The 20,317-nt window shown below is 50.8% G+C and overlaps 1 protein-coding gene and 2 long non-coding RNA genes across 11 annotated transcripts in view; all 3 read left to right on the top strand.

Moving 5' to 3' along the window:
• Positions 1 to 20,317, top strand: part of LOC146422999 (uncharacterized) — a 76,688-nt gene that overhangs the window by 41,914 nt on the left and 14,457 nt on the right. For 8 of the 9 annotated variants that reach the window (XR_014847776.1, XM_085045569.1, XM_085045568.1 and 5 more), the window contains exons 10-11: positions 12,502 to 12,798; positions 14,331 to 14,375. Coding sequence is in view for 8 of the 9 variants with exons in the window: in XM_085045569.1 (XP_084901695.1) it covers positions 12,502 to 12,798; positions 14,331 to 14,375 (342 nt within the window). In the remaining variant the exon portion in view is untranslated. The remainder of the gene's footprint in view (positions 1 to 12,501; positions 12,799 to 14,330; positions 14,376 to 20,317) is intronic. The other variant, XM_085045566.1, reaches the window with a different exon arrangement.
• On the top strand, positions 1,649 to 2,747 carry LOC146423002 (uncharacterized). The gene is made up of 2 exons (XR_014847782.1): positions 1,649 to 1,781; positions 2,186 to 2,747. It is a non-coding gene; the product is annotated as an uncharacterized LOC146423002 (long non-coding RNA).
• Positions 16,572 to 20,180, top strand: LOC146423001 (uncharacterized). The gene is made up of 5 exons (XR_014847779.1): positions 16,572 to 16,705; positions 16,915 to 16,970; positions 17,508 to 17,539; positions 17,956 to 18,037; positions 18,556 to 20,180. It is a non-coding gene; the product is annotated as an uncharacterized LOC146423001 (long non-coding RNA).

The raw sequence follows: 20,317 nt of genomic DNA, 5'->3' as shown, positions 1-20,317 counted from the left end.
CCCTGCCCCTTTCTCCTTTCAGGCAGTGGCTCCAGCTGCCAGGCAGAGACATCCAACAATGGTGAGTGATTCCCTCCCTCACACTCAGTGCCCCTCAGCATTGGGCTAAGGTTGCCTGGCTGCCAACACCAGCACACTGAGAGGTGCATCAGCCAGGACCTGGCTTGTGTTTAAGGGCATATCCTGCTCTCCTCTTCCATTCCCCATAACACACCGTCTTTCCAACAGATTCTTTGCCCAGAGATAAAACTTCCACGTGCCTCCAGAGCTTTTACAGAGATATCATGATAGGGTTGGTGGTCATCTCTCTCCTCCTCCTGGCTGCAACCACCTATTCTTTTGTGAGGAAAGGTGAGTGATTTCTGGATCCTGATGCAGGACTGCTGCTGCTGTGTGACCCATGTTGGTTTGGGATGGTTGGTTCTTTACCCCATTTCAGGGAAAAGCAGGGCTTCTCAGCCTTTTCTTTTGTCACCTGATGGATGTAAAGCTCCTGAGATAACAAAAACTTTACCAAAGGGATGTCCTTGAATGCCAAAGTGTGTAGGGAGTGATCAAATGCATCCCTGCCCCTGGCACACATTGGCTCCCATTCTCTGGGTACAAGAATTGAGGCTCTGATCTGCCATGAGTGCAGCCAGCACAGCTCCTCCACACTCTGGCTGTGCACAGCTGCTCAGAGCTTAGGAGAAACCAGTCTGGGAAAGGGGATTCATGGTTGTGTAGGCTGGACTTGAAAAATCCCTTTCCCAACGATCTGTGGAGGTTCAGTTCATCGTGTTCACTGCATATCTCAGAGCAGGGAAAGGCAGGGCTGTGCAGGAGCTCTGCCTTCCACCTCTCTCTTTCTTTTCCTTGCAGGGACCTGCAGGGAGAGATGCCAAAGGTGAGCAGCAATTCCTGGGGGCTGCAGGGCCAGGTCTGGGCCAATGTGGGTATTGTCCCATGGTGTAGGCCGGGAGGAGCAGGGCTTGCCCTGGCCTTGACTCCAGCCATGCACCCCATGCAAGACAGAATCACCCACAACAATGACACCAATGAGCTCATCACAGTCTGGGCACAGACCCCAAAACCCTTTCCCCCAACTCTCTCCAGGCAGCAGCAAGTTCCCCACCGTGAGGCTGAAGTGACCGATGACAATGAAATACAGTGTGAGTACCAAACCCATCCTCTGTGTGACCACACAACCCTCTGTCTTTTCAATCCCCAGTCTCCCCAGTCCGTGGGACTCCCTTCTTTTGGCCTGGCTGCCCTCTGGTACCACCAGAACCACTGCGCCCAAGGAACAGCAGGCATGCTGCAGTCTCACGCACTGTGTTGAGTTGCAAGGACCTGCCTCAAGCTTGCTTCCCATGCTCTCCATCCCTTCCCCTCATTGCAGACTGTGATACAGACCCTTTTCCAACTCCCCATGCAATCCCAGGAATTCATGCCCTGGTGGATGTGGAGCAAAACCACTGCCCATTGCACCAGGGCAGATGTCTCCCCATGCCATTGCTCCACTTCATCCCTGCACACATGGCCCAGCTTCTGCCTGCAGAAGAAAGGTGACAACAAATTCCCAAACCCTACCTTCATCAACAGAGGAAAGGGCAGCTTCCTCTGCTGCCAGGAGTAGGGTGAGATTAGGGGGAAACAGGGCAGGGGATTCAGTCCTGTCCTGTGGATCTGCTGTTCAAAGGCAGGGTGGGGCTTGTCCCTCCCACAGAGGGGAGCAAGGGCTCACTCTGTGCTTTTTGTCCCCAACAGATTCCACCGTCACCCACGCTGGACGTAACGGGGTGAGTTGTGGCACAGCCTTGGTGCCAAAGCAGGGACAGGGCCCTGGGGATGGGAATGTGAGTGTCAGGGTCTTTGCTTGTGGCTTGGGCTGGGGAGTCCCACTGGGCCGTACACAGTAAGAGCCAAAAAGAAGCATTTGCAGAAATAGACAATTATGAGATATTTTTTCATGAAATGATGCTATTACATTTTCTCAGCATATTCTGCAAGTATTCTCCCTGTGTAAACATTTTATCCTGAAATGTCAGATACAAAAATCTCGGGGAAGTGGGAAATAAAATCAAACCAAAACGGAAAGACAAACGCCCAGCTCCCTCCAGCACTCTAGGAGCCCAGGACCAGAGGCTTGTGCAGGGCTTGCAGTCAGCAGCTGAAATAACAGGCTTTCCTTTTCCCTCTAAAGCCTCGCAGGCAAGAGCTGAACAGCAGCACAGAATATGCCCCGGTGAGGCTCTCCCACAGCCAGCCCCAGTAGCTCCAGCATGGTGAGTGCCCCAGGACAATCACCCACACCAGCCTTTGCTCTCTGGCACAGCTCCTGCTCTGGCAAAACGGGGCTGGGGTGTCCAGCTTGGGCTTGCTTGGGCTTTGCTGTGCTGGGCAAGGGCTGGCAGCTGGGAGCCTTGGGGCTGCTCCTCCAGCTGCTCCTCTGACCCTGTTCTCCACCTTTCCCTTCCCAGCCCCACTCCCACCCACCATGGCACAGGGGGTTTTCAGGCCTCCCTGCAGCTCCCAGCAGGTTTGTCTCTGTCCCTAGGAAACTGCCATGTGACAACTCCTTGGCTAATCTTCACCAGCTGTTGTGGGGAATTGGGAGTCCTTGGCTTGGGAGGGCAACTCCTCCCCACAAGGCCTGGCCAGGCCAAAATGGCCACAGCCAGCCCTTGCAGCAGGCCCAGCCCTTGCCACCCCCATCACAAATGTACTCTGCATGCCTTGAATCAAATAGATGTTTGTGACTCTCACATGTGCTCTTCTCTCTGCCCACACAGGTGCTCACAAGGATGCACAGCTCCACAGGGACACAGGCACTGCTGTGCTCACACCTCTCTGGCTGTGGCTGTGTGCAAGGATGAGCTGGTTCTGCTCCAATGCACAACAAACATGGATTTCTCTCCCTGACTGCACCTCTGCCTTACAAATCCCCTGACGGGACAGGGTTGAGCTGCCCAAAGACAGCCCTAGAGATACAAAATGGTGGCTGGAGAGACATGAGGGAACTCTGGAGATACACAGGGATAGAAAGGGGAGACATCTCTGGCCTGAGCTCTTCTGACACAGTGACCACACCCTCAAAACATCATATTAGCACTCTTCTCGTTGTTTTCCTTTTGTGTCTTGGCTCTGGTTTACTTGCCAAATGTAAATGCTAGCCAAGGGTCTTCTTTGTCCTGGCTGGACACAGTCCGACCCATTCCATTCCAATGGTAAAATACCTTGTGAAGTCACAGGGCCACATATGAAGGATGTTATGGACAGGACCATCTAGAGGGACCTGGACAAGCTCGAGATGTGGTTCATGGGGATCTTATGAGGTTTGACAAGACCAAGCACAAGGACTGCACCTTGGTTGCAGCAACCCCTGGTGTCAGTCTAGGCTGGGGCATGAACAGATCAAGAGCAGCCCGCCTGAGAAGGACTTTTTGTCTGTTTGGCCTGGAAGAGAGGAGAGTGACAGAAGATCTCATTGCAGTCTACAGCTTCTTCTTGAGGGGAAGGGGAGGGTCAGACACTGGTCTCTTCTCTGTGGTGACCAGTGACTGGACCTAAGAGAATGGCCTGAAGCTGTGTCGGGGTGGTTTAGGTTGGATATTGGGAAAAGGTTCTTCACCCAGAGGTTACAGCACCAAAGCTGACAGATTTCAAGAAGCATTTGGACAATGCTCTCAGGCACATGGTGTGAGACTTGGGGATGGACCTGTGCAGAGCTAAGAGTTAGATTCAATGATCATTCTGAGTCCCTTCCAGCTCAGGATTTTCTGTAATTCTGATTCTGTGATCTCCAGCCCCACACAAGTCCCTTTCCAGGAGAGGATGAGGCAGAGACCTGGGGGTGGTTTCAGGGCTGGGATCTTGTTGGGATCACAGTAACATGAATCAGGTGCTCCCTGACTGGAGTGCTGCAATGGAGCCACATGGGTTTTAGGAAAACAAGGCTGGCAAGACAAGGAGGGGGAGTTTCCTGTTATATGAGGGATGGGCTGGAGTCCATGGAGCTCCCCTGGGGAAGGCTGAAGAGCCAAGGGAGAGCTCCTGGGTTAGGATTAAAGAAAACAGAGCCCCAGGTGACATTAGAATGGGAGTCTGCTCCAGGCCATCTGAGCAGGGAGAACAAGGGGATAAGGCCTCTACAGACAGACAGAAGGAGCTTCATGTTCACAGGGCCTGGTCCTTGTGAGGGATTTCCACAGCTCCAATATCTGCTGGAGGGACAGCATGGCAGGATACCTCCGTGTTCCCAGACAGTGAGCGTTGGACAAGTCTGGACTGCCAAATTCATGGAGACCAAGAACATCCCTGTGCATGACATTTACAATGCCACCTGTTCCATCCCATATAAGCCACCAGGAAAATTGTTAGCTTGGACCAATGTGATGTGTCCCAAGTTTCTGCAGCTTGAATTTCCTTGGATACACCCTCCTGTCTGATGCACTCCATCTTTCACTTCATTAAGTCAATAATAAAACAGGACACTTTGTTTTTCTTGCTTGGATGCTGTGCTGATTTTAACCAACTGTGACCTGCGAGTCACATGTAAAATGCTGATGAAAGGAGACTCAAGTCCTTTCCTGCTTGGATAGCCTTGGACGCCCTGTTTCTCTCTGAAGGAGGATTGCAGGTGTTTGGAGATACCTATGCCCTTTGCATGCATTTAACTGGCACTTTTTGATGTACGAGCCAGTATTACCAGAGGTTCCTTATCCCCAGATTGGTGATGTTTGCATTGGTTTTATTTCCCTTGAGGTGCCTGTTTATCTCCAACACAAAAGCTGCTATTTCTGAGCAGCACAAAAGCAAGTGCCCCTCCCCACGCCAGGAGCCAACCCCACTTCAGCCAAGCCCAACACAGACACAAGTGACAGTGCTGGCAATAAAGCCCCCCTGGAACTGTCTCCATGGGAGATTATTTGGATTTTCTCTTGTCCCATGGCTCTGAACTGCCCTAATGTCCATCTTGCTCAATATGGGAGCTCTGGAGACACATGGGAAGGACTGAGAGAGTCCTTGGGCTGTTCCAGTTGTGACAATTTGGGGGACATGCAGCCATTAGATCAAACCAGAGTACTTCTTTGCAGAAGGTTGGAGAGGGCGTGCTAGACTGATCTGGCTACTCAGGCCAGCACTGAGCATCCTGCTCTGATCTCACCCTCTGACAGCCAAGTGACCTCAGGGAGGAAGTTCTGTGACTGTGCACATTCACCACAGCTGTACAGGCTTGTCTTATTCAAACAGTTGGGCTTTGCAGGGCTGGTTTTCTCCCCATCAGTGCAGTTCTGCCAACTGTGAATCAGAGGAGGCTCTCTCAGTGGCAGGGACTGACCATCATGGCACTGCCACACTGATCAAACTCTGATCTGAGCCCAGCCCTTCATTTCTCTGTTCCAAGGGAAAACCCATGCTGTGTGAACTGGCAATAATCAGAGTCTTTCCTCCATCCCAGTGCACAGCTGATATTGGGAACATCATGAGAGAGGAAGCAACAACCAGAACAAATGAAATCTGATTATGTTTTAAAATAATAGTGCAGAAGTTAATATGTGTTAACCCAAATCCTATTGTTCTTATTTGCAGTTTTCCAGAGCTCATGGTAAGGACAGCAGATGCTGGACTCAGCTGCTCACACACAAACCACTTGTGGCAGCAGAGCTGCCCCAGGTTGTCCATCCATGAACCTCCTGAAGGGCACAGCTCTGCTCCACTTGGGAGCTGCCTCACCCATGGGTTTGTGCTCAGTGCAGTTTGAGATGTTTTTCACGTTGATCAGACTGGATGTTTCTAATTTCAGGGATCTCCATTGCCCTGCAGGAATTATGGAACAGAAATTTTAGGGAAGGGGAGTCATTCTGGGCAGACTTAGAGAATCACATGAGAACTTTGAAAACTTGACTGTTGGGGTAGGCAGTTGCCTTGGATGGACCTGATCTTGGGTAACCAGCTGCAATCAGTCCAGCTGGAGCAGAGGGATTGGAGCAGAGGAATTCCAGAGGAACCTCCAAGCTGAGCCAGTGTGTGAAACAGCCCCAGGGCAGGAATTGCCATGGGGCAGAGGGGCTGTGCAGGAGGAGCCCCTTGCAGAGGTTTCCTCTCTGCTTGGCTGTGTTTGTGCAGGCTGCAAGTGTGGGGAGGAAAACCACAGCAGCAGGGCTGTGCTGTGCCCAGCAGCTTGAGAGCAGAGCTTCTGACCAGTGAACGAGCTGCTTTGGCTGTGGTTGTGCTATGAGCAAAACTGACCTGAGTCAGTGTGAAATTCAAAATGTTACCAAACCTTCAGTTATTGCAATAAATTCCATTGATAGTGACCTCTAACAGTTGCTTTCTGTTTCTTCTTTTTTTTTTTTTTTTGCATTGTTTTCCACCTTATGAATTGTCAGAGTTTATTTACACTTTTTTTTTGTGTTTGTGCAGTGAATTCTAAAGAATTCATGATGATTCCTAAGGACCTGGATTCCTAAGGAGATGAAAAGCATGAAGACCCACCTAAAATAGGAAAAGAAAACTTTATTAAAAAAAACAAGGTTGATATGATGCAGGAGAAACTGCTGAGAGCTTCTCATCTCCACACCTTTCTCCCAAATCTTATGGCAGAAGAATATATAATGGCAGAAGTGCAGAACACTCTCTGGAGCTCTTCGCACATCTGCACTCCTGGAGCTCTGCCATGGCCATGCCAACTCCTTACACTATTGCTTTGGGTGAGTCGTTCTTTGCCCACCTCCCTCACAGCTCCATCCTGCACCAGTTATCAGCTCCTGTTCTGCGTTTCCCAGCCCATAGAAATCTCCCTGTTCAATTGGGTGTGCATGGAACTCCAGCTGCTCTCCCTTCTCAGGTCTCAGGCAGTGTCAGCACAGCGGGACAGGCAGGCTCAGGTCCCTGGGACACCAAGGGTCTCCTCACTATGCAGCTCCATCAGGGATGAACTTGGCTCAGCTTGGCTCTCCTGGTCATCCCCATGCTGGCTTTACTGGGAATCAGAGAAGAACAGTGGAAGATGCTGCAGGGAGTTCCTGAAGCAGTGGGCAGGAGTCTGGGAAAGGGAAATGCTCCAAGGTGTCAGCTTCCAGTGAATCCTTAAACACTCTTTCTGGCCATCTCCTTTCTCCAAGCAGAGCTTCCTGGCCCTGCTGATCAACAAAGGTTGCTCTGCTCCTCTTCTCTGCCTCTATCCCTTGCCCCCTGTCCAGGATACGCTCAGCCCAGAAAGCAGAAGTTACTACAGGTGCCCCAAGTCCAGCTCTGCTCCTCCTTTCCCAAAGCCTCGCATCTCACAGCTGCCCTTATCAGCCAGAGGAAGAGGGGCAGCTGGACCAGGGATTCCTTCCACTTCTCTAAGACATACTACATTGCAGTCCCAAGTTCTTTGCAGAGTGGAGATCCCCTGTTTGACACAATGGGTCCTCCTTGCTGCCTGCAGTGGGCATCTGCTCTCTGTGCTCTGCTGCTACAAAGCTGAAAAATCCTGTGCTGTTTGGCTTGACAGAGATATTTCACCCCCTCCTCCTTGTTTTAGAGCTTTTCCTGATTCATGCCCCATGTTCATCTACTGCAGAAAAGTTTGTGTCTCCTGTAAGCCTTGTGTCCTGCTGAGCAGACCTGGGCATGGGATCTTCTGGACACCAACACAACACCCAAGTGCCACCAGAAACCTCAGTGCACAGCACTGGATCTTTCAGGGTAGGATTCCCATGGCTGCCTGTTTTGTAGCCAGCAACTTCACTCCAGTTCAGTCAGAGACAGAGGCCATGAGAAAGTTCCCTACATGGTGCCAGAGCACCTGAATTCAGACCCCTGTGCAGGTCAGGCAGACACAATGCACATCCCCACAATGCCTTGGGCCTCTCCAGACTGACATTTGGAGGCCGAGCAAGGTCTCAGAGCAGGCAGGAAGGGGCAGAATGTTTCTGCATGGTCTTCATCCTACCTGGCTGAAGATCCTGTCCCAGCAGTTACTGCAGATGTGGCAAACAAGAAAGCCCCAGCAAGTGCCTCTGACCAAGAGCCACAGCTGCATTCAGAGAACCCCCAGTGCCTTGCTGGGCTGCTTCTGGGGGGAGACTGGTGTCTGAGTCTCTGTGTTCAAACGAATAGAGCAGGGCAGAACTGAAGCCTTTGCTCCTCCCCATGCCCAGGAGGCTCCACTCTGGTCAAGGAGATTACAAAGAATTGTGCTTAGGTGCTATCCAAAGGCTATTTTGAACTTTGTGGTGCTTGACAGGAACCAGGACATGGCACTGGAAGCTCCTGCTTGCTCAGTGCCCCTTGCTGCGGAGTGCAGAGTTAATTTCTGGAGCTGCTTGTGCTGTGGTCACATCCCTGTAGGAAGGGAGAGGCAAACCCTGTTCCACTGCTGGCTGTGTCTCTGCCCATGGATCTCTAACAGCAGACTCAGAAACTTCCTTTTACTTTTAAAAATTAATTTTTTAAATCCACGTAAAAATTGTCACTAACATACTGCAGAGAAGGTTTCACTTTCTGTTACAAGATCTAGTCTGCACTCTCTTCCTTCAATTCTTCAATGTGCTTCCTGGCTCTTTCCTCTAACAGGCTCTGCAGCTCCTCTCTCCAATGTCTTTCTTCATCGCTCCAGCAGAATCAGCAGGGAAACACAGGACACAAAGAGTGACCACAGCAGCAAGAGTGAATACCCTGACACCTGAAAGGGAAGATATTAAAACTAATTGTCACAGGACTTCACAGTTCTAAAGATGTTTGCACCATTTCTTTAATGAAAGCCCTTACATTATTATGAAGTGCCATAGTTCTTCTTATGAAGTACATTCCTTGCTCCTGCCATGGTCAGGTGACAAGTGATGGCAAGACAGAGACTCCCTGGAATATGGAATAGCAGCCTCTCTCTCTCTCAGTACGTGATTTAATTTCTTATTTTCCTAAAACTTCCTTTACAAATCAGGCACAAACACACACATGTATGTTTCTGGAATAATCCTGGAACAAGGTGTTCACAGTTCAGGTTTCAGCCTCAGAAGGAACATGGTAATGATAAACTTCCATTGATTGAAAACAGAAGCATGGAAAAACAACAGGTAATGCTAATGTAGTAAATTTTTCACATAAATATCATACCTGCAACTTAACACTTCTTTCTCCAAATGAAATGGTTCCCATACTGCTGTACATCCCAGATTCTTTACACACAAGAAATGCTAAGGTACCTAAAATCCAAGCTCCCCAGGACTCTTACCTGAGATTTGGTGTAGAACTCGCTGGGTAATTCAGCTGCTCTGCTTTGGGGAGCACTTTGGCTGCTGCTTCCTTCATCAGCTGAAACCACACAGTCCATGTATCTGCCATGGCACAGAAGGATCACACACCAAATCACAGGAGGTAGAAATGCCCTAAATATGATCTGAGTCTTGTAGTAGCACGAGCATTTCCCAACACAGCAAGCCCAGGGAATGCAGGTGGGGTGGGAGGTCAAGCTCAGGAAAAATGTAATGAAGGCTGGACAGAAGAAGTCAGAAGCAACATACAATTCTCTTAATGCCTTCTCCTGAGGACATTTAAATTTCAGTTCCAATTTTTCTTCAGCCATAACCAGACTTAGGGAGTAAAATGATACAGACAACACACTATGATGATTTTACGAACACTTCTGGATTGCTCCCTGATTTCCATTTTGTCCACAGAAGGAATCTGTGCCTCTGTACCACACCACTAGTCATCTTAGGCACTTTCAATCACCACATCTGCAAAAGATTAAACAGCCAAGAGGAAATGAAATTAAACACACACAGGAACTGGGTACCGTCACAGCTCCATCTGACTTCGGAGATTCTGAAAACTGTGCTTTCAGATGTCTGCTGTCCTGTACAGAATCACAGCAACACAGAGCAGTTGAGGGTGGAAAGGACCTGCAGGGATCATGTGGTCCAACTTCTCTGCTCAAGCAGGGACACCTGGAGCTGGTTGGCCAGAACCTCATCCAGAGGCTTTTGAATATCTCCAAGGATGGAGACTCCACCACCTCCCCAGGTAACAATGTCTGCAAGACTCAGGGAGCAGTTTGGGCTCAATGGCCTTGCTCCATTTCTCTCTCCATTTGACATCGTCTTGGTGAGGTACCTTGATTGGCTAAGAGACACAAGCTACAACATGGGAAATTGCCATTACATGTACAAAAATTGTATTATTATCCTAATTGGTGTCATGCCATAAAGTTTGTCTAAACAATGAGACTTGAGACCAAGTCCCAGCTGGATTTATATAGACTGACACCCCACAATGGAGTGGTTTGAAATTAGAGGAGGAATGCAGGTAGTGGTCAATTCTAGAAACAAAGGTTTTCAGTAGCATGGGGAACTGAGTAGGATGGGATGAGAGATTCCTTGAGAAAAGGACAATAAAGCCATGGGGTGCTGATGAAGACTTTGGTGTTTAACTCAAGAAATATGGATTTGCTCATCCAGCTAGAAGTGTCTGATAGACAAGTAAGAAATGTCTGTTCTACTGTTTAGTTAGTGGTTAAAAATCTCAGTAACAATGACTAGCCATGAATATGCCTCGTCTCTGAACTCAGACTAATAGTAGGAATGTGTTTTGCCTTGAGATAATGGAGGTGCCATAGAGCAACATGAGAGGATATGCTCCAAACCCACCGTGTAAAACCAGTTATCAGATGGAACATCTCTGCCCTGGCTGAAGGTGCAAAAAGTCAAGGCCATTTTTGATGAAAGCTCCCACTGTGCTTTCATATTTTTATGTCAGTTGTTTTTAACACTGTTCAACCTTTTTCACACCTCCACCTTTGCTCTGTTCATCTGTGTTGTGCAATAATTCACTGGCAACAGGGCTCTGAACTGTGGCCATTTCATCCCAAGGATGTGCACAGGCTGCACCAAATCTGACCTTCTTCTCCCACTGTGACCCCCACAGGGTGGTCCTGCAGCCCTGGACTCTCCTGTCCCATCTGTGACACACATGGCCATGACCTGCAGCTCTAGGCTGTGCAAGAGAGATCTGCAGCAAAGCCGTGTCTCCTCTTCCGTGCATTAAACCACTGCACAGGAGGACACAAGAGAGCCTTCTCTCCTTTTCAATCCGCAGTCTCCTGCCTTCATCTGGGAGGGACAAATGGGCAATGGAGGACTCAGGGAGCAAAATGTTGCCCCCTAGAAAAAGCCAGGCTGGTTATGCTGCAGCCAAGGGTAGGTCACTGTGCATGGACCAGCTGGTTATGGTGCACCTTGCAGAGGCACCTTGGTCAGCAGAGCAGCAAGTGCCTTCTGATGGGAGAGCAGGAGATCCAGCAGAGCCCCACTCCTCACTGGCTCCTCTATCACTTGGAGGTGGAAATACCAGGAAGCTCCAGGACTGCTGGTGTCCTGCTGTGCTGTCCCTGCAGCAGTTTTCATGGCTCTTGGCATCCCCCGGAAGGACCAGATATTGTGAACTTGGGGCCAAGGGTCAGGAGGGCTTTGCAGGGAGGAGGCTGCCCCAGAGGGACAGACAAACACAGCTTGTGCTCTGGGCTCAGAGGGTGCGGAAATGAAAGCGGGGGCTCTGCAGGAACAGAGGCTGCAGTGGGGGCTGAGGCAGAGCCTCCACTGGCCACAGCCACTCATTGTGGGAACGGCCCTGCCAAACGCTGCCCTGCAGCAGGACCAGTCCCAGGCACGCTGCAAGCCCTGGGCCAGGCAGCTCTTGAAGCGCTGGGCAGAGCTCAGCCCACAGCAGACGCTGCAAGGAGAGGCTGTTGCTGCAGAGCCCAAACAATGCTGGGCCAGCAGGGATGTGCCAGGCTGTCTCCTGCTTGCCCAACCTTCCTCCTCTTCCTCCTCCTGCTGCTCTTGCTGCTTGGTGAGTTGGGGGATGGCTTTGCCTTGGGCTGCTGAGCACTGCAGGGCTGCTGAGCAGGGCAGGACAGAGCCCATCCTGGGCACAGGGCAGGACCCAGGGGAAAGGGTGTGTGGAGCAGCTGTGCAGCACTGAGGGGCAGAGCTGCTTTGGGGAGGGCAGCAGGATCACTGCTTCCTCAAGCTCACATCAACCTCTGAGTAAAAGTGGCAATTTCGAAGTAATCTCAGGGGCCTCTGGTCATGGTGTTAGCCTTGGCAGATGCTGACATACTTTAGGGAGCATCCACTTGGAAATACAAACCCTACCAAACTGGGCTTGGGGAGGTGTCACTCAAGGAAACAATGGAGATGCAGGATGAAACCGCATGGGTGGGAAGGTGCCTTTCCCAGCCAAGACTCAGCAGTGGGAATGTGGACAAGGGAATTGGAGCTGAGCTGGGTTGGTGCCCATCTGACCAAAACCCTCTGTTTCCCAAGGTGCAGGCGCTGGTGTGATAGCCCAGGATATCTGCAGCTCCCCAGGGCATGGTGAGTACAGGGACAGATCCTGTAAAGGGAGTTGTGTGGGGCTGGAGATGGGAAGGGAGAAAGGCTTTGTTTCCCTTGTGGGAACCCCTGGAGAGGTTCTTCCTCTCTCAGATTCTGCACTTGCAACAGCAACACTGGACACACTCATCTCCAGGTGACCTCCCGGCTCCTACCTTGAAAATGACCCCCACAGCTGCAGAGGAGGAGGAACAGGTCTTGGTTTGGTGCATAATTGGCCGGAAGTCTCCTGCTACCCAAATCATCTTCTGCAAGGACAAGGTGCAGGTGCAGAGCCTGAAAGCCCAGCAGGTAAAGAGGATCTTCTACTACATGCTCCTCACCATGACAACAGGGAGTGCAGGGACATTCACATGTGGATATCAGCATAAGGACAACAGCAGCCGAGTGAGGAACTCTGCCCTCAGTGCTCCCCTGAATCTGCATTTCAAAGGTGAGTTGTGCCACTGGGAGACAAACACTGCCAAGTCCCCCAGATCCCAGGTGAGGGAGGGGACCCTGCCTTGCCCATGCCATGTCCCTGGGCATTTGGGATGCTGGGGGTAGAAAGTGTCTTTCTGTGGGACAGTTGGGTTTGTGGGGTCTCAGCCTCAGCAGCCCCCAATCTGAAACCATCCTAAAACAATGGGGCTTCTTGGGTCTCAGCCATGCAAGAAGTTTTCTTGCACCACAGCCAGTTTTGGGTGGCTTTGTTGTCCCCAGTGGATGCCTCTGTCTCCCTAAAGAACTTCAGCAAGTGCAAGAGGCTTCTCCCAAGCCACACACTATGACACAAACTCCCTGAGATGTTTTGGGAAATGCCTCCTTTGCTCAGAGGTCCTTGGGAACTGGAGGAAGCAATGATCCTGCTGCCCTCAGCACAGCATCTCTGCCCCTCAGTGCTGCACAGCTGCTCCACACACCCTTTTTCCTGAGTCCTGCCCTGTGCCCAGGACAGAACCTGTCCTGCCCTGCTCAGCAGCTGTCCAGGCCGCTCTTTCCTTCTTCTTCCTGGATCTCTGTGTCCAACCTCCCCTCCCTTCTCCAGTCTCACAGGGCATCCACAAAAGGATGGTGGCGAATTCAGGACAGGAACTTTGACACCTCTTCTCCCATGTTTTCTCAAGGCAGTTTCATCCCCCTGAACAAATCCTGCATCCCTGACAGGGGGACAGCTCAGCTACAAACACATCCCACTACCAGTTTGGGCATGGATTGATGGGATCAACAGAATCCTCTGGAGGGAGGGATGGAGCCAGGGGAGGACAAATTACATTTCGAGTGCCTGCAGGTCTCCAGGTACCACCTTCACAGTTCAGCCTGGAGCTGCAAAGATCCCCCAAACCCCTCCCTGAGAGTGGGACCCTCTCACCTCAAGCACCTGGATAACTCAGGGCATTGTGTTTGCATTGCTAAACCCTCCATAAGCCTTGAGATCTTTGGGCTGGAAATGCACAGCAAACCCCATGCTGGCCTTATGCTATTTCTGGAGGACAAACCAGACTTTGTCTTTTTTCATTGCTTTTCCTGTTTAAAAGCAAACAAAAAAAACTCTTTGTCGTAGGGAATCAGTTATTCCTTTGTGATGCAGCATTTGAAGGGAACTGTTCTGCTCCCTGTCAATGGCTGTCCTGGATCAATTTGACTCATCTTGGGAAAATAGGAATAAAATTGTTTGACTTGTCTTTTGCATTTTTCTTGAAAGCTGCCATGTTTTCCAAATACACAGCATTTTTCTCACATCATCTATCCTCTGAAATCAACAATATTTGATTTTTTGACTTTAAAGCCTTTATTCTTGTTATTTTACTGATACTCCAAAGTTTGTTCAAGACCAGGAGGCAAAGGAGGTACAGCATGGAGCCACATGGGTGGGAAGGAGCCTCTCCCAGCCAAGACTCAGCAGTGGGAATGTGGACAGGGGCATGGGAGCTGAGCTGGGTTGGTGCCTGTCTGACCCAAACCCCTCTGTGCCCCACGGTGCAGGTGCTGGTGTGATGGCCGAGGACATCTGCAGCTCCCCAGGGCATGGTGAGTACAGGGATAGGTGCTGTAAAGAGAGTTGTGTGGGGCTGGAGATGGGAAGGGAGAAGGAATTTGTTTCCCACATATCAAACTCATGTCAAATAGATGAAAGGTATTACTTAGAGTTATTTACTACAGAGTATTAAACTAAAAAGGACTACTAGAAGATGATACTATAACATAAAACAATGCACAATATTAAGGTACCTATATTGATGCTGGCAAAAGAAATTATATTGATGAGGACTCAAATGTAAACTACAACTGAAATGACAATCATGTACGTGGATTTCTTCCCTCAGCCTCCAGTGGAGTTACTGGGAAGCAGCCCCCCTGCCCAGGGGAGGAACTCCAAACAATTCTAGGGAAATGTACAGAAGATTTCTACTTTGTGAAAGTTTGCTGTGGCTTTTACAGTTATAAATTGAGTGTCAGCCAGTCAGAAATCCACCTTACATTTCCAGATCACACTTCAACAGTTAGACATTTATTGGCAGCTGGGAGATGCCAGACTGGTATTAACTCCTTGGCACCAAAACAACTGACTACAAGACAGCTTGTCCTGTTTGAGTTTTCTGACTGGTTAACAAACAAGAGAAAAGCTCTTGTGGGGAGTCAAATGCCTTGCTACAACCCCTGGAGAGGAAAGTCTTCCCCTCTCAGATCTGAGCCATTTTCCAACCCTGACACTCTAAACACTATCCTGGTCCATCCCTTTGCCCACTCTGCAGGTGACCTCCCAGCTCCTGCTCTCTTCGTGAAAACCAATGCCACATTCAGTGCTGCACAGGAAGGTGAACAGGTTCTGTTTAAATGACAAATTCAGCCGAAATCTTCTGCCACACAAATCATCTTCTGCAAGGACAAGGTGCAGGTGCACAGCCTGAAAGCCCAACAGGGGAAGTGGAGCTACTACTACATGCTCCTCACTGTGAAAATGGGGAGTGCAGGGACATTCACATGTGGATATCAGCATAAAGATAACAGCGGCCAAGTGAGGAACTCTGCCCTCAGTGCTGCCCTGAACCTGAGTGTCATATTCAGTGCTCCCCTGAACCTGAGTGTCACAGGTGAGTCGTGGCACTGGGGCACACACAGGAAACCTTTCCAGATTCCCCCTTAGACCCAGGTGGAGGAGGGGACCCTGCCCTGCCCCATGGCATGTCCCTGGCCACTTGGGATGCTGGGGGTCAGGGTGCACTTCAGCACAGCCTTGGGCACCAGGGACACTCCTCCCAGTCACAGCAGAGCATCCTGCTCCTCTCCTGCCCCAGCATCATGGAGAGGGGAGAGTGGTGGTGCAAGATCTAATGCAGAGCCACAGTTGTGCAGAGCATTCATTTATTGATCCCAACAGTTGATAGAGGGGGGATCAGGGGATCCCCACAGTGGCTCAGTCTGTGCTGTACCTGACAGGGAGCTGCAGATTCTCTCCCTGCCCCTTTCTCCTCCCAGGCAGTGGCTCCAGCTCCCAGGCAGAGACATCCAACAATGGTGAGTGATTCCCTCCCTCACACTCAGTGCCCCTCAGCATTGGGCTAAGGTTGCCTGGCTGCCAACACCAGCACACTGAGAGGTTCATCAGCCAGGACCTGGCTTGTGTTTAAGGGCATATCCTGCTCTCCTCTTCCATTCCCCATAACACACCCAATACCTTCTTTGCACACAGATGGAACTTCCAAATGCCTCCAGACCTTTTACAGAGACATCATGATAGGGTTGTTGATCATCTCTCTCCTCCTCCTGGCTGCAACCACCTATTCTTTTTTGAGGAAAGGTGGGTGATTTCTGGATATTGAGGCTTAACTTGCATCCTGACACAGGGCTGCTGCTGCTGCTGTGTGACCCATGCTGGTTTGGGATGGTTGGTTCTTTACCCCATTTCAGGGAAAAGCTGGGCTTCTCAGCCTTTTCTTTTGCTACCTGACGGATGTGGCTCCTCAGATGACAAAAACTTTACCAAAGGGATGACTGTGCTTGAATGCCAAAGTGTGTAGAGAGTGAGCAAATGCATCCCTGCCCCAGGCACACATTGGCTCCCATCTTCTTGGTACAGGAATTGAGGCTCTGATCTGCCCTGAGTGCATCCAGCACAGCTCCTCCACACACTGGCTGTGCAAAGCTGCTAAGAGCTTAGGAGAAACCAGTCTGGGAAAGGGGATTCATGGTTGTGTAGGCTGGACTTGAAAAATCCCTTTCTCCATGAGGTGCGGAGGTTCAGCCCATCGTGTTCACTGCATAGCCCAGAGCAAGGAAAGGCAGAGCTGTGCAGGAACTCTGCCTCCCACCTCTCTCTTTCTTTTCCTTGCAGGGACCTGCAGGGAGAGACGCCAAAGGTGAGTATAAATCCCTGGGGGCTGCAGGGCTGGGTCTGTGCCCACGTGGGTATTGTCTCATGGTGTAGACAGGGAGGAGCAGGGCTTGCCCTGGCCTTGACTCCAGCCATGGACCCCATGCAAGACAGAATCACCCACAGGAATGACTCCGATGAGCTCATCACAGTCTGGGCACAGACCCCAAAACTTTTTCCTCCAACTCTCTCCAGGCAGCAGCAAGTTTCCACCCATGAGGCTGAAGTGACTGAGGACAATGAAATCCAGTGTGAGTACCAACCTTTTCCTACAGGTGATCCAAAGACCCCTCTGTCTGTGGGACTCCCTTCTTGTGGCCTAGCTGCCCTCTGGAACCACCAGAATCCCTGAGCCCATTGACCAAGAGCCTCAGGAGCTGTACTGAGGTGCTGCAGGGACCTGCTCTCCCATCCCCTCCCCTTATGGGCAGGACCTTTCCCAATTCCCCATGCAATCCCAGGAATACATGTCCCAGGTTTTGCAATTGCAAAACCACTGCCCATTGCACCAGGTCTCATCTCTCCCCTGCCATTGCTCCACTTCTTCCCTGCACACATGCCCTGATTCTGCCTGCAGAAGAAAGGGAACAACAAACTCCCAATTCTTACTCTTCATCAACAGAGGAAAGGGCAGCTTCCTCTGCTGCCAGGAGTGGGGTGAGATTAGGGGGAAACAGGGCAGGGCATTCAGTTCTGACCTGGTGGATCTGCTGTTCAAAGGCAGCGTGGGGCTTGTCCCTCCCACCGAAGGGAGCAAGGGCTCACTCTGTGCTTTTTGTCCCCAACAGATTCCACCATCACCCACACTGGACGTAATGGGGTGAGTTGTGGCACAGCCTTGGTGCCAAAGCAGGGACAGGGCCCTGGGGATGGGATGTGAGTGTCAGGGTCTTTGCTTGTGGCTTGGGCTGGGGAGTCCCACTGGGCCATACCCGCTAAGAGCCAAAAGGAAGCATTTGCAGAAATAGACAATGATGAGATGTCTATGATGATGATTTTTTCATGAAACAACGCTATTACATTTTCTCAGCATCTTCTGCAAATATTCTCCCTGTGTAAACATTTCATGCTGAAATGTCAGATACAAAAATCTTGGGGAAGTGGGAAATAAAATCAAACCAAAATGGAAAGACAAAGGCCCAGCTCCCTCCAGCACTCTGGGAGCCCAGGGCCAGAGGCTTGTGCAGAGCTTGCAGCCAGCAGCTGAAATAACAGGCTTTCCTTTTCCCTCTAAAGCCTCGCAGGCAAGGGCTGAACAGCAGCACAGAATATGCCCCGGTGAGGCTCTCCCACAGCCAGCCCCGGTAGCTCCAGCACGGTGAGTGCCCCAGGACAATCACCCACACCAGCCTTTGCTCTCTGGTACAGCTCCTGCTCTGGCAAAACGGGGCTGGGGTGTCCAGCTTGGGCTTGCTTGGGCTTTGCTGTGCTGGGCAAGGGCTGGCAGCTGGGAGCCTTGGGGCTGCTCCTGCAGCTGCTCCTCTGACCCTGTTCTCCACCTTTCCCTTCCCAGCCCCACTCCCACCCACCATGGCACAGGGGGTTTTCAGGCCTCCCTGCATCTCCCACCAGGTTTGTCTCTGTCCCCAGGAAACTGCCGTGTGTCAACTCCTTGGCTAATCTTCACCAGCTGTTGTGGGGAGTTGGGAATCCTTGGCTTGGGAGGGCAACTCCTCCCCACAAGGCCTGGCCAGGCCAACATGGCCACAGCCAGCCCTTCCAGCAGGCCCAGCCCTTGCCACCCCCATCACAAATGTCCTCTGCATGCGTTGAATCAAATAGATGTTTGTGACTCTCACATGTGCTCTTCTCTCTGCCCACACAGGTGCTCACAAGGATGCACAGCTCCACAGGGACACAGGCACTGCTGTGCTCACACCTCTCTGGCCGTGGCTGTGTGCAAGGATGAGCTGGTTCTGCTGCAATGCACAACAAACATGGATTTCTCTCCCTGACTGCACCTCTGCCTTACAAATCCCCTGACAGGACAGGGTTGAGCTGCCCAAAGACAGCCCTAGAGATACAAAGCAGTGTCTGGAGAGACATGAGGGAACTCTGGAGATACACAGGGATAGAAAGGGGAGACATCTCTGGCCTGAGCTCTTCTGACACAGTTACCTCACCCTCAAAACATCATATTAGCACTCTTCTCGTTGTTTTCCTTTCATGTCTTGGCTCTGGTTTACTTGCCAAATGTAAATGCTAGCCAAGGGTCTTCTTTGTCCTGGCTGGACACAGTCCGACCCATTCCATTCCAATGTTAAAATACCTTGTGAAGTCACAGGGCCACATATGAAGGATGTTATGGACAGGACCATCTAGAGGGACCTGGACAAGCTCGAGATGTGGTTCATGGGGATCTTATGAGGTTTGACAAGACCAAGCACAAGGACTGCACCTTGGTTGCAGCAACCCCTGGTGTCAGTGTAGGCTGGGGCATGAACAGATTGAGAGCAGCCCTCCTGAGAAGGTTTTCTTGGTCTGTTTGGCCTGGAAGAGAGGAGAGTGACAGAAGATCTCATTGCAGTCTACAGCTTCTTCTTGAGGGGAAGGGGAGGGTCAGACACTGGTCTCTTCTTGGTGGTGACCAGTGACTGGACCTGAGGGAATGGGGTGAAGCTGTGTCAGGGGTGGTTTAGGTTGGATATTGGGAAAAGGTTCTTCACCCAGAGAAGAACAGCACCAAAGCTGACAGATTTCAAGAAGCATTTGGACAATGCTCTCAGGCACATGGTGTGAGACTTGGGGATGGAACTGTGCAGAGCTAAGAGTGGAATTCGATGATCATTCTGAGTCCCTTCCAACTCAGGATATTCTGTAATTCTGATTCTGTGATCTCCAGCCCCACACAACTCCCTTTCCAGGAGAGGATGAGGCAGAGATCTGGGTATGGTTTCAGGGCTGGGATCTTGTTGGGATCACAGTAACATGAATCAGGTGCTCCCTGACTGGAGTGCTGCAATGGAGCCACATGGGTTTTAGGAAAACAAGGCTGGGAAGACAAGGAGGGGGAGTTTCCTGTTATATGAGGGATGGGCTGGAGTCAATGGAGCTCCCCTGGGGAAGGCTGCAGAGCCAAGGGAGAGCTCCTGGGTTAGGATTAAAGAAAACAGAGCCCCAGGTGACATTAGAATGGGAGTCTGCTCCAGGCCATCTGAGCAGGGAAAACAAAGCAATGAGGCCTCTACAGACAGACAGAAGGAGCTTTATGTTCACAGGGCCTGGTCCTTGTGAGGGATTTCCACAGCTCCAATATCTGCTGGAGGGACAGCATGGCAGGATATCTCCGTGTCCCTGCACAGTGAGAGTTGGACAAGTCTGGACTGCCAAATTCATGGAGACCAAGAACATCCCTGTGCATGACATTTACAATGCCACCTGTTCCATCCTGTATAAGCCACCAGGAAAATTGTTACTTGGACCAAGGTGATGTGTCCCAAGTTTCTGCAGCTTGAATTTCCTTGGATACACCCTCCTGTCTGATGCACTCCATCTTTCACTTCATTAAGTCAATAATAAAACAGGACACTTTGTTTTTCTTGCTTGGATGCTGTGCTGATTTTAACCAACTGTGACCTGCGAATCACATGTAAAATGC

Source organism: Lichenostomus cassidix, unplaced genomic scaffold (genome assembly GCF_008360975.1).
Source record: "Lichenostomus cassidix isolate B80296 unplaced genomic scaffold, HeHo_3.0 HiC_scaffold_38, whole genome shotgun sequence".
Taxonomy (NCBI): Eukaryota; Metazoa; Chordata; class Aves; order Passeriformes; family Meliphagidae; genus Lichenostomus; species Lichenostomus cassidix.
Note: the sequence above shows the minus strand (reverse complement) of the source record. Positions and strands in the feature narration are given on the sequence as shown.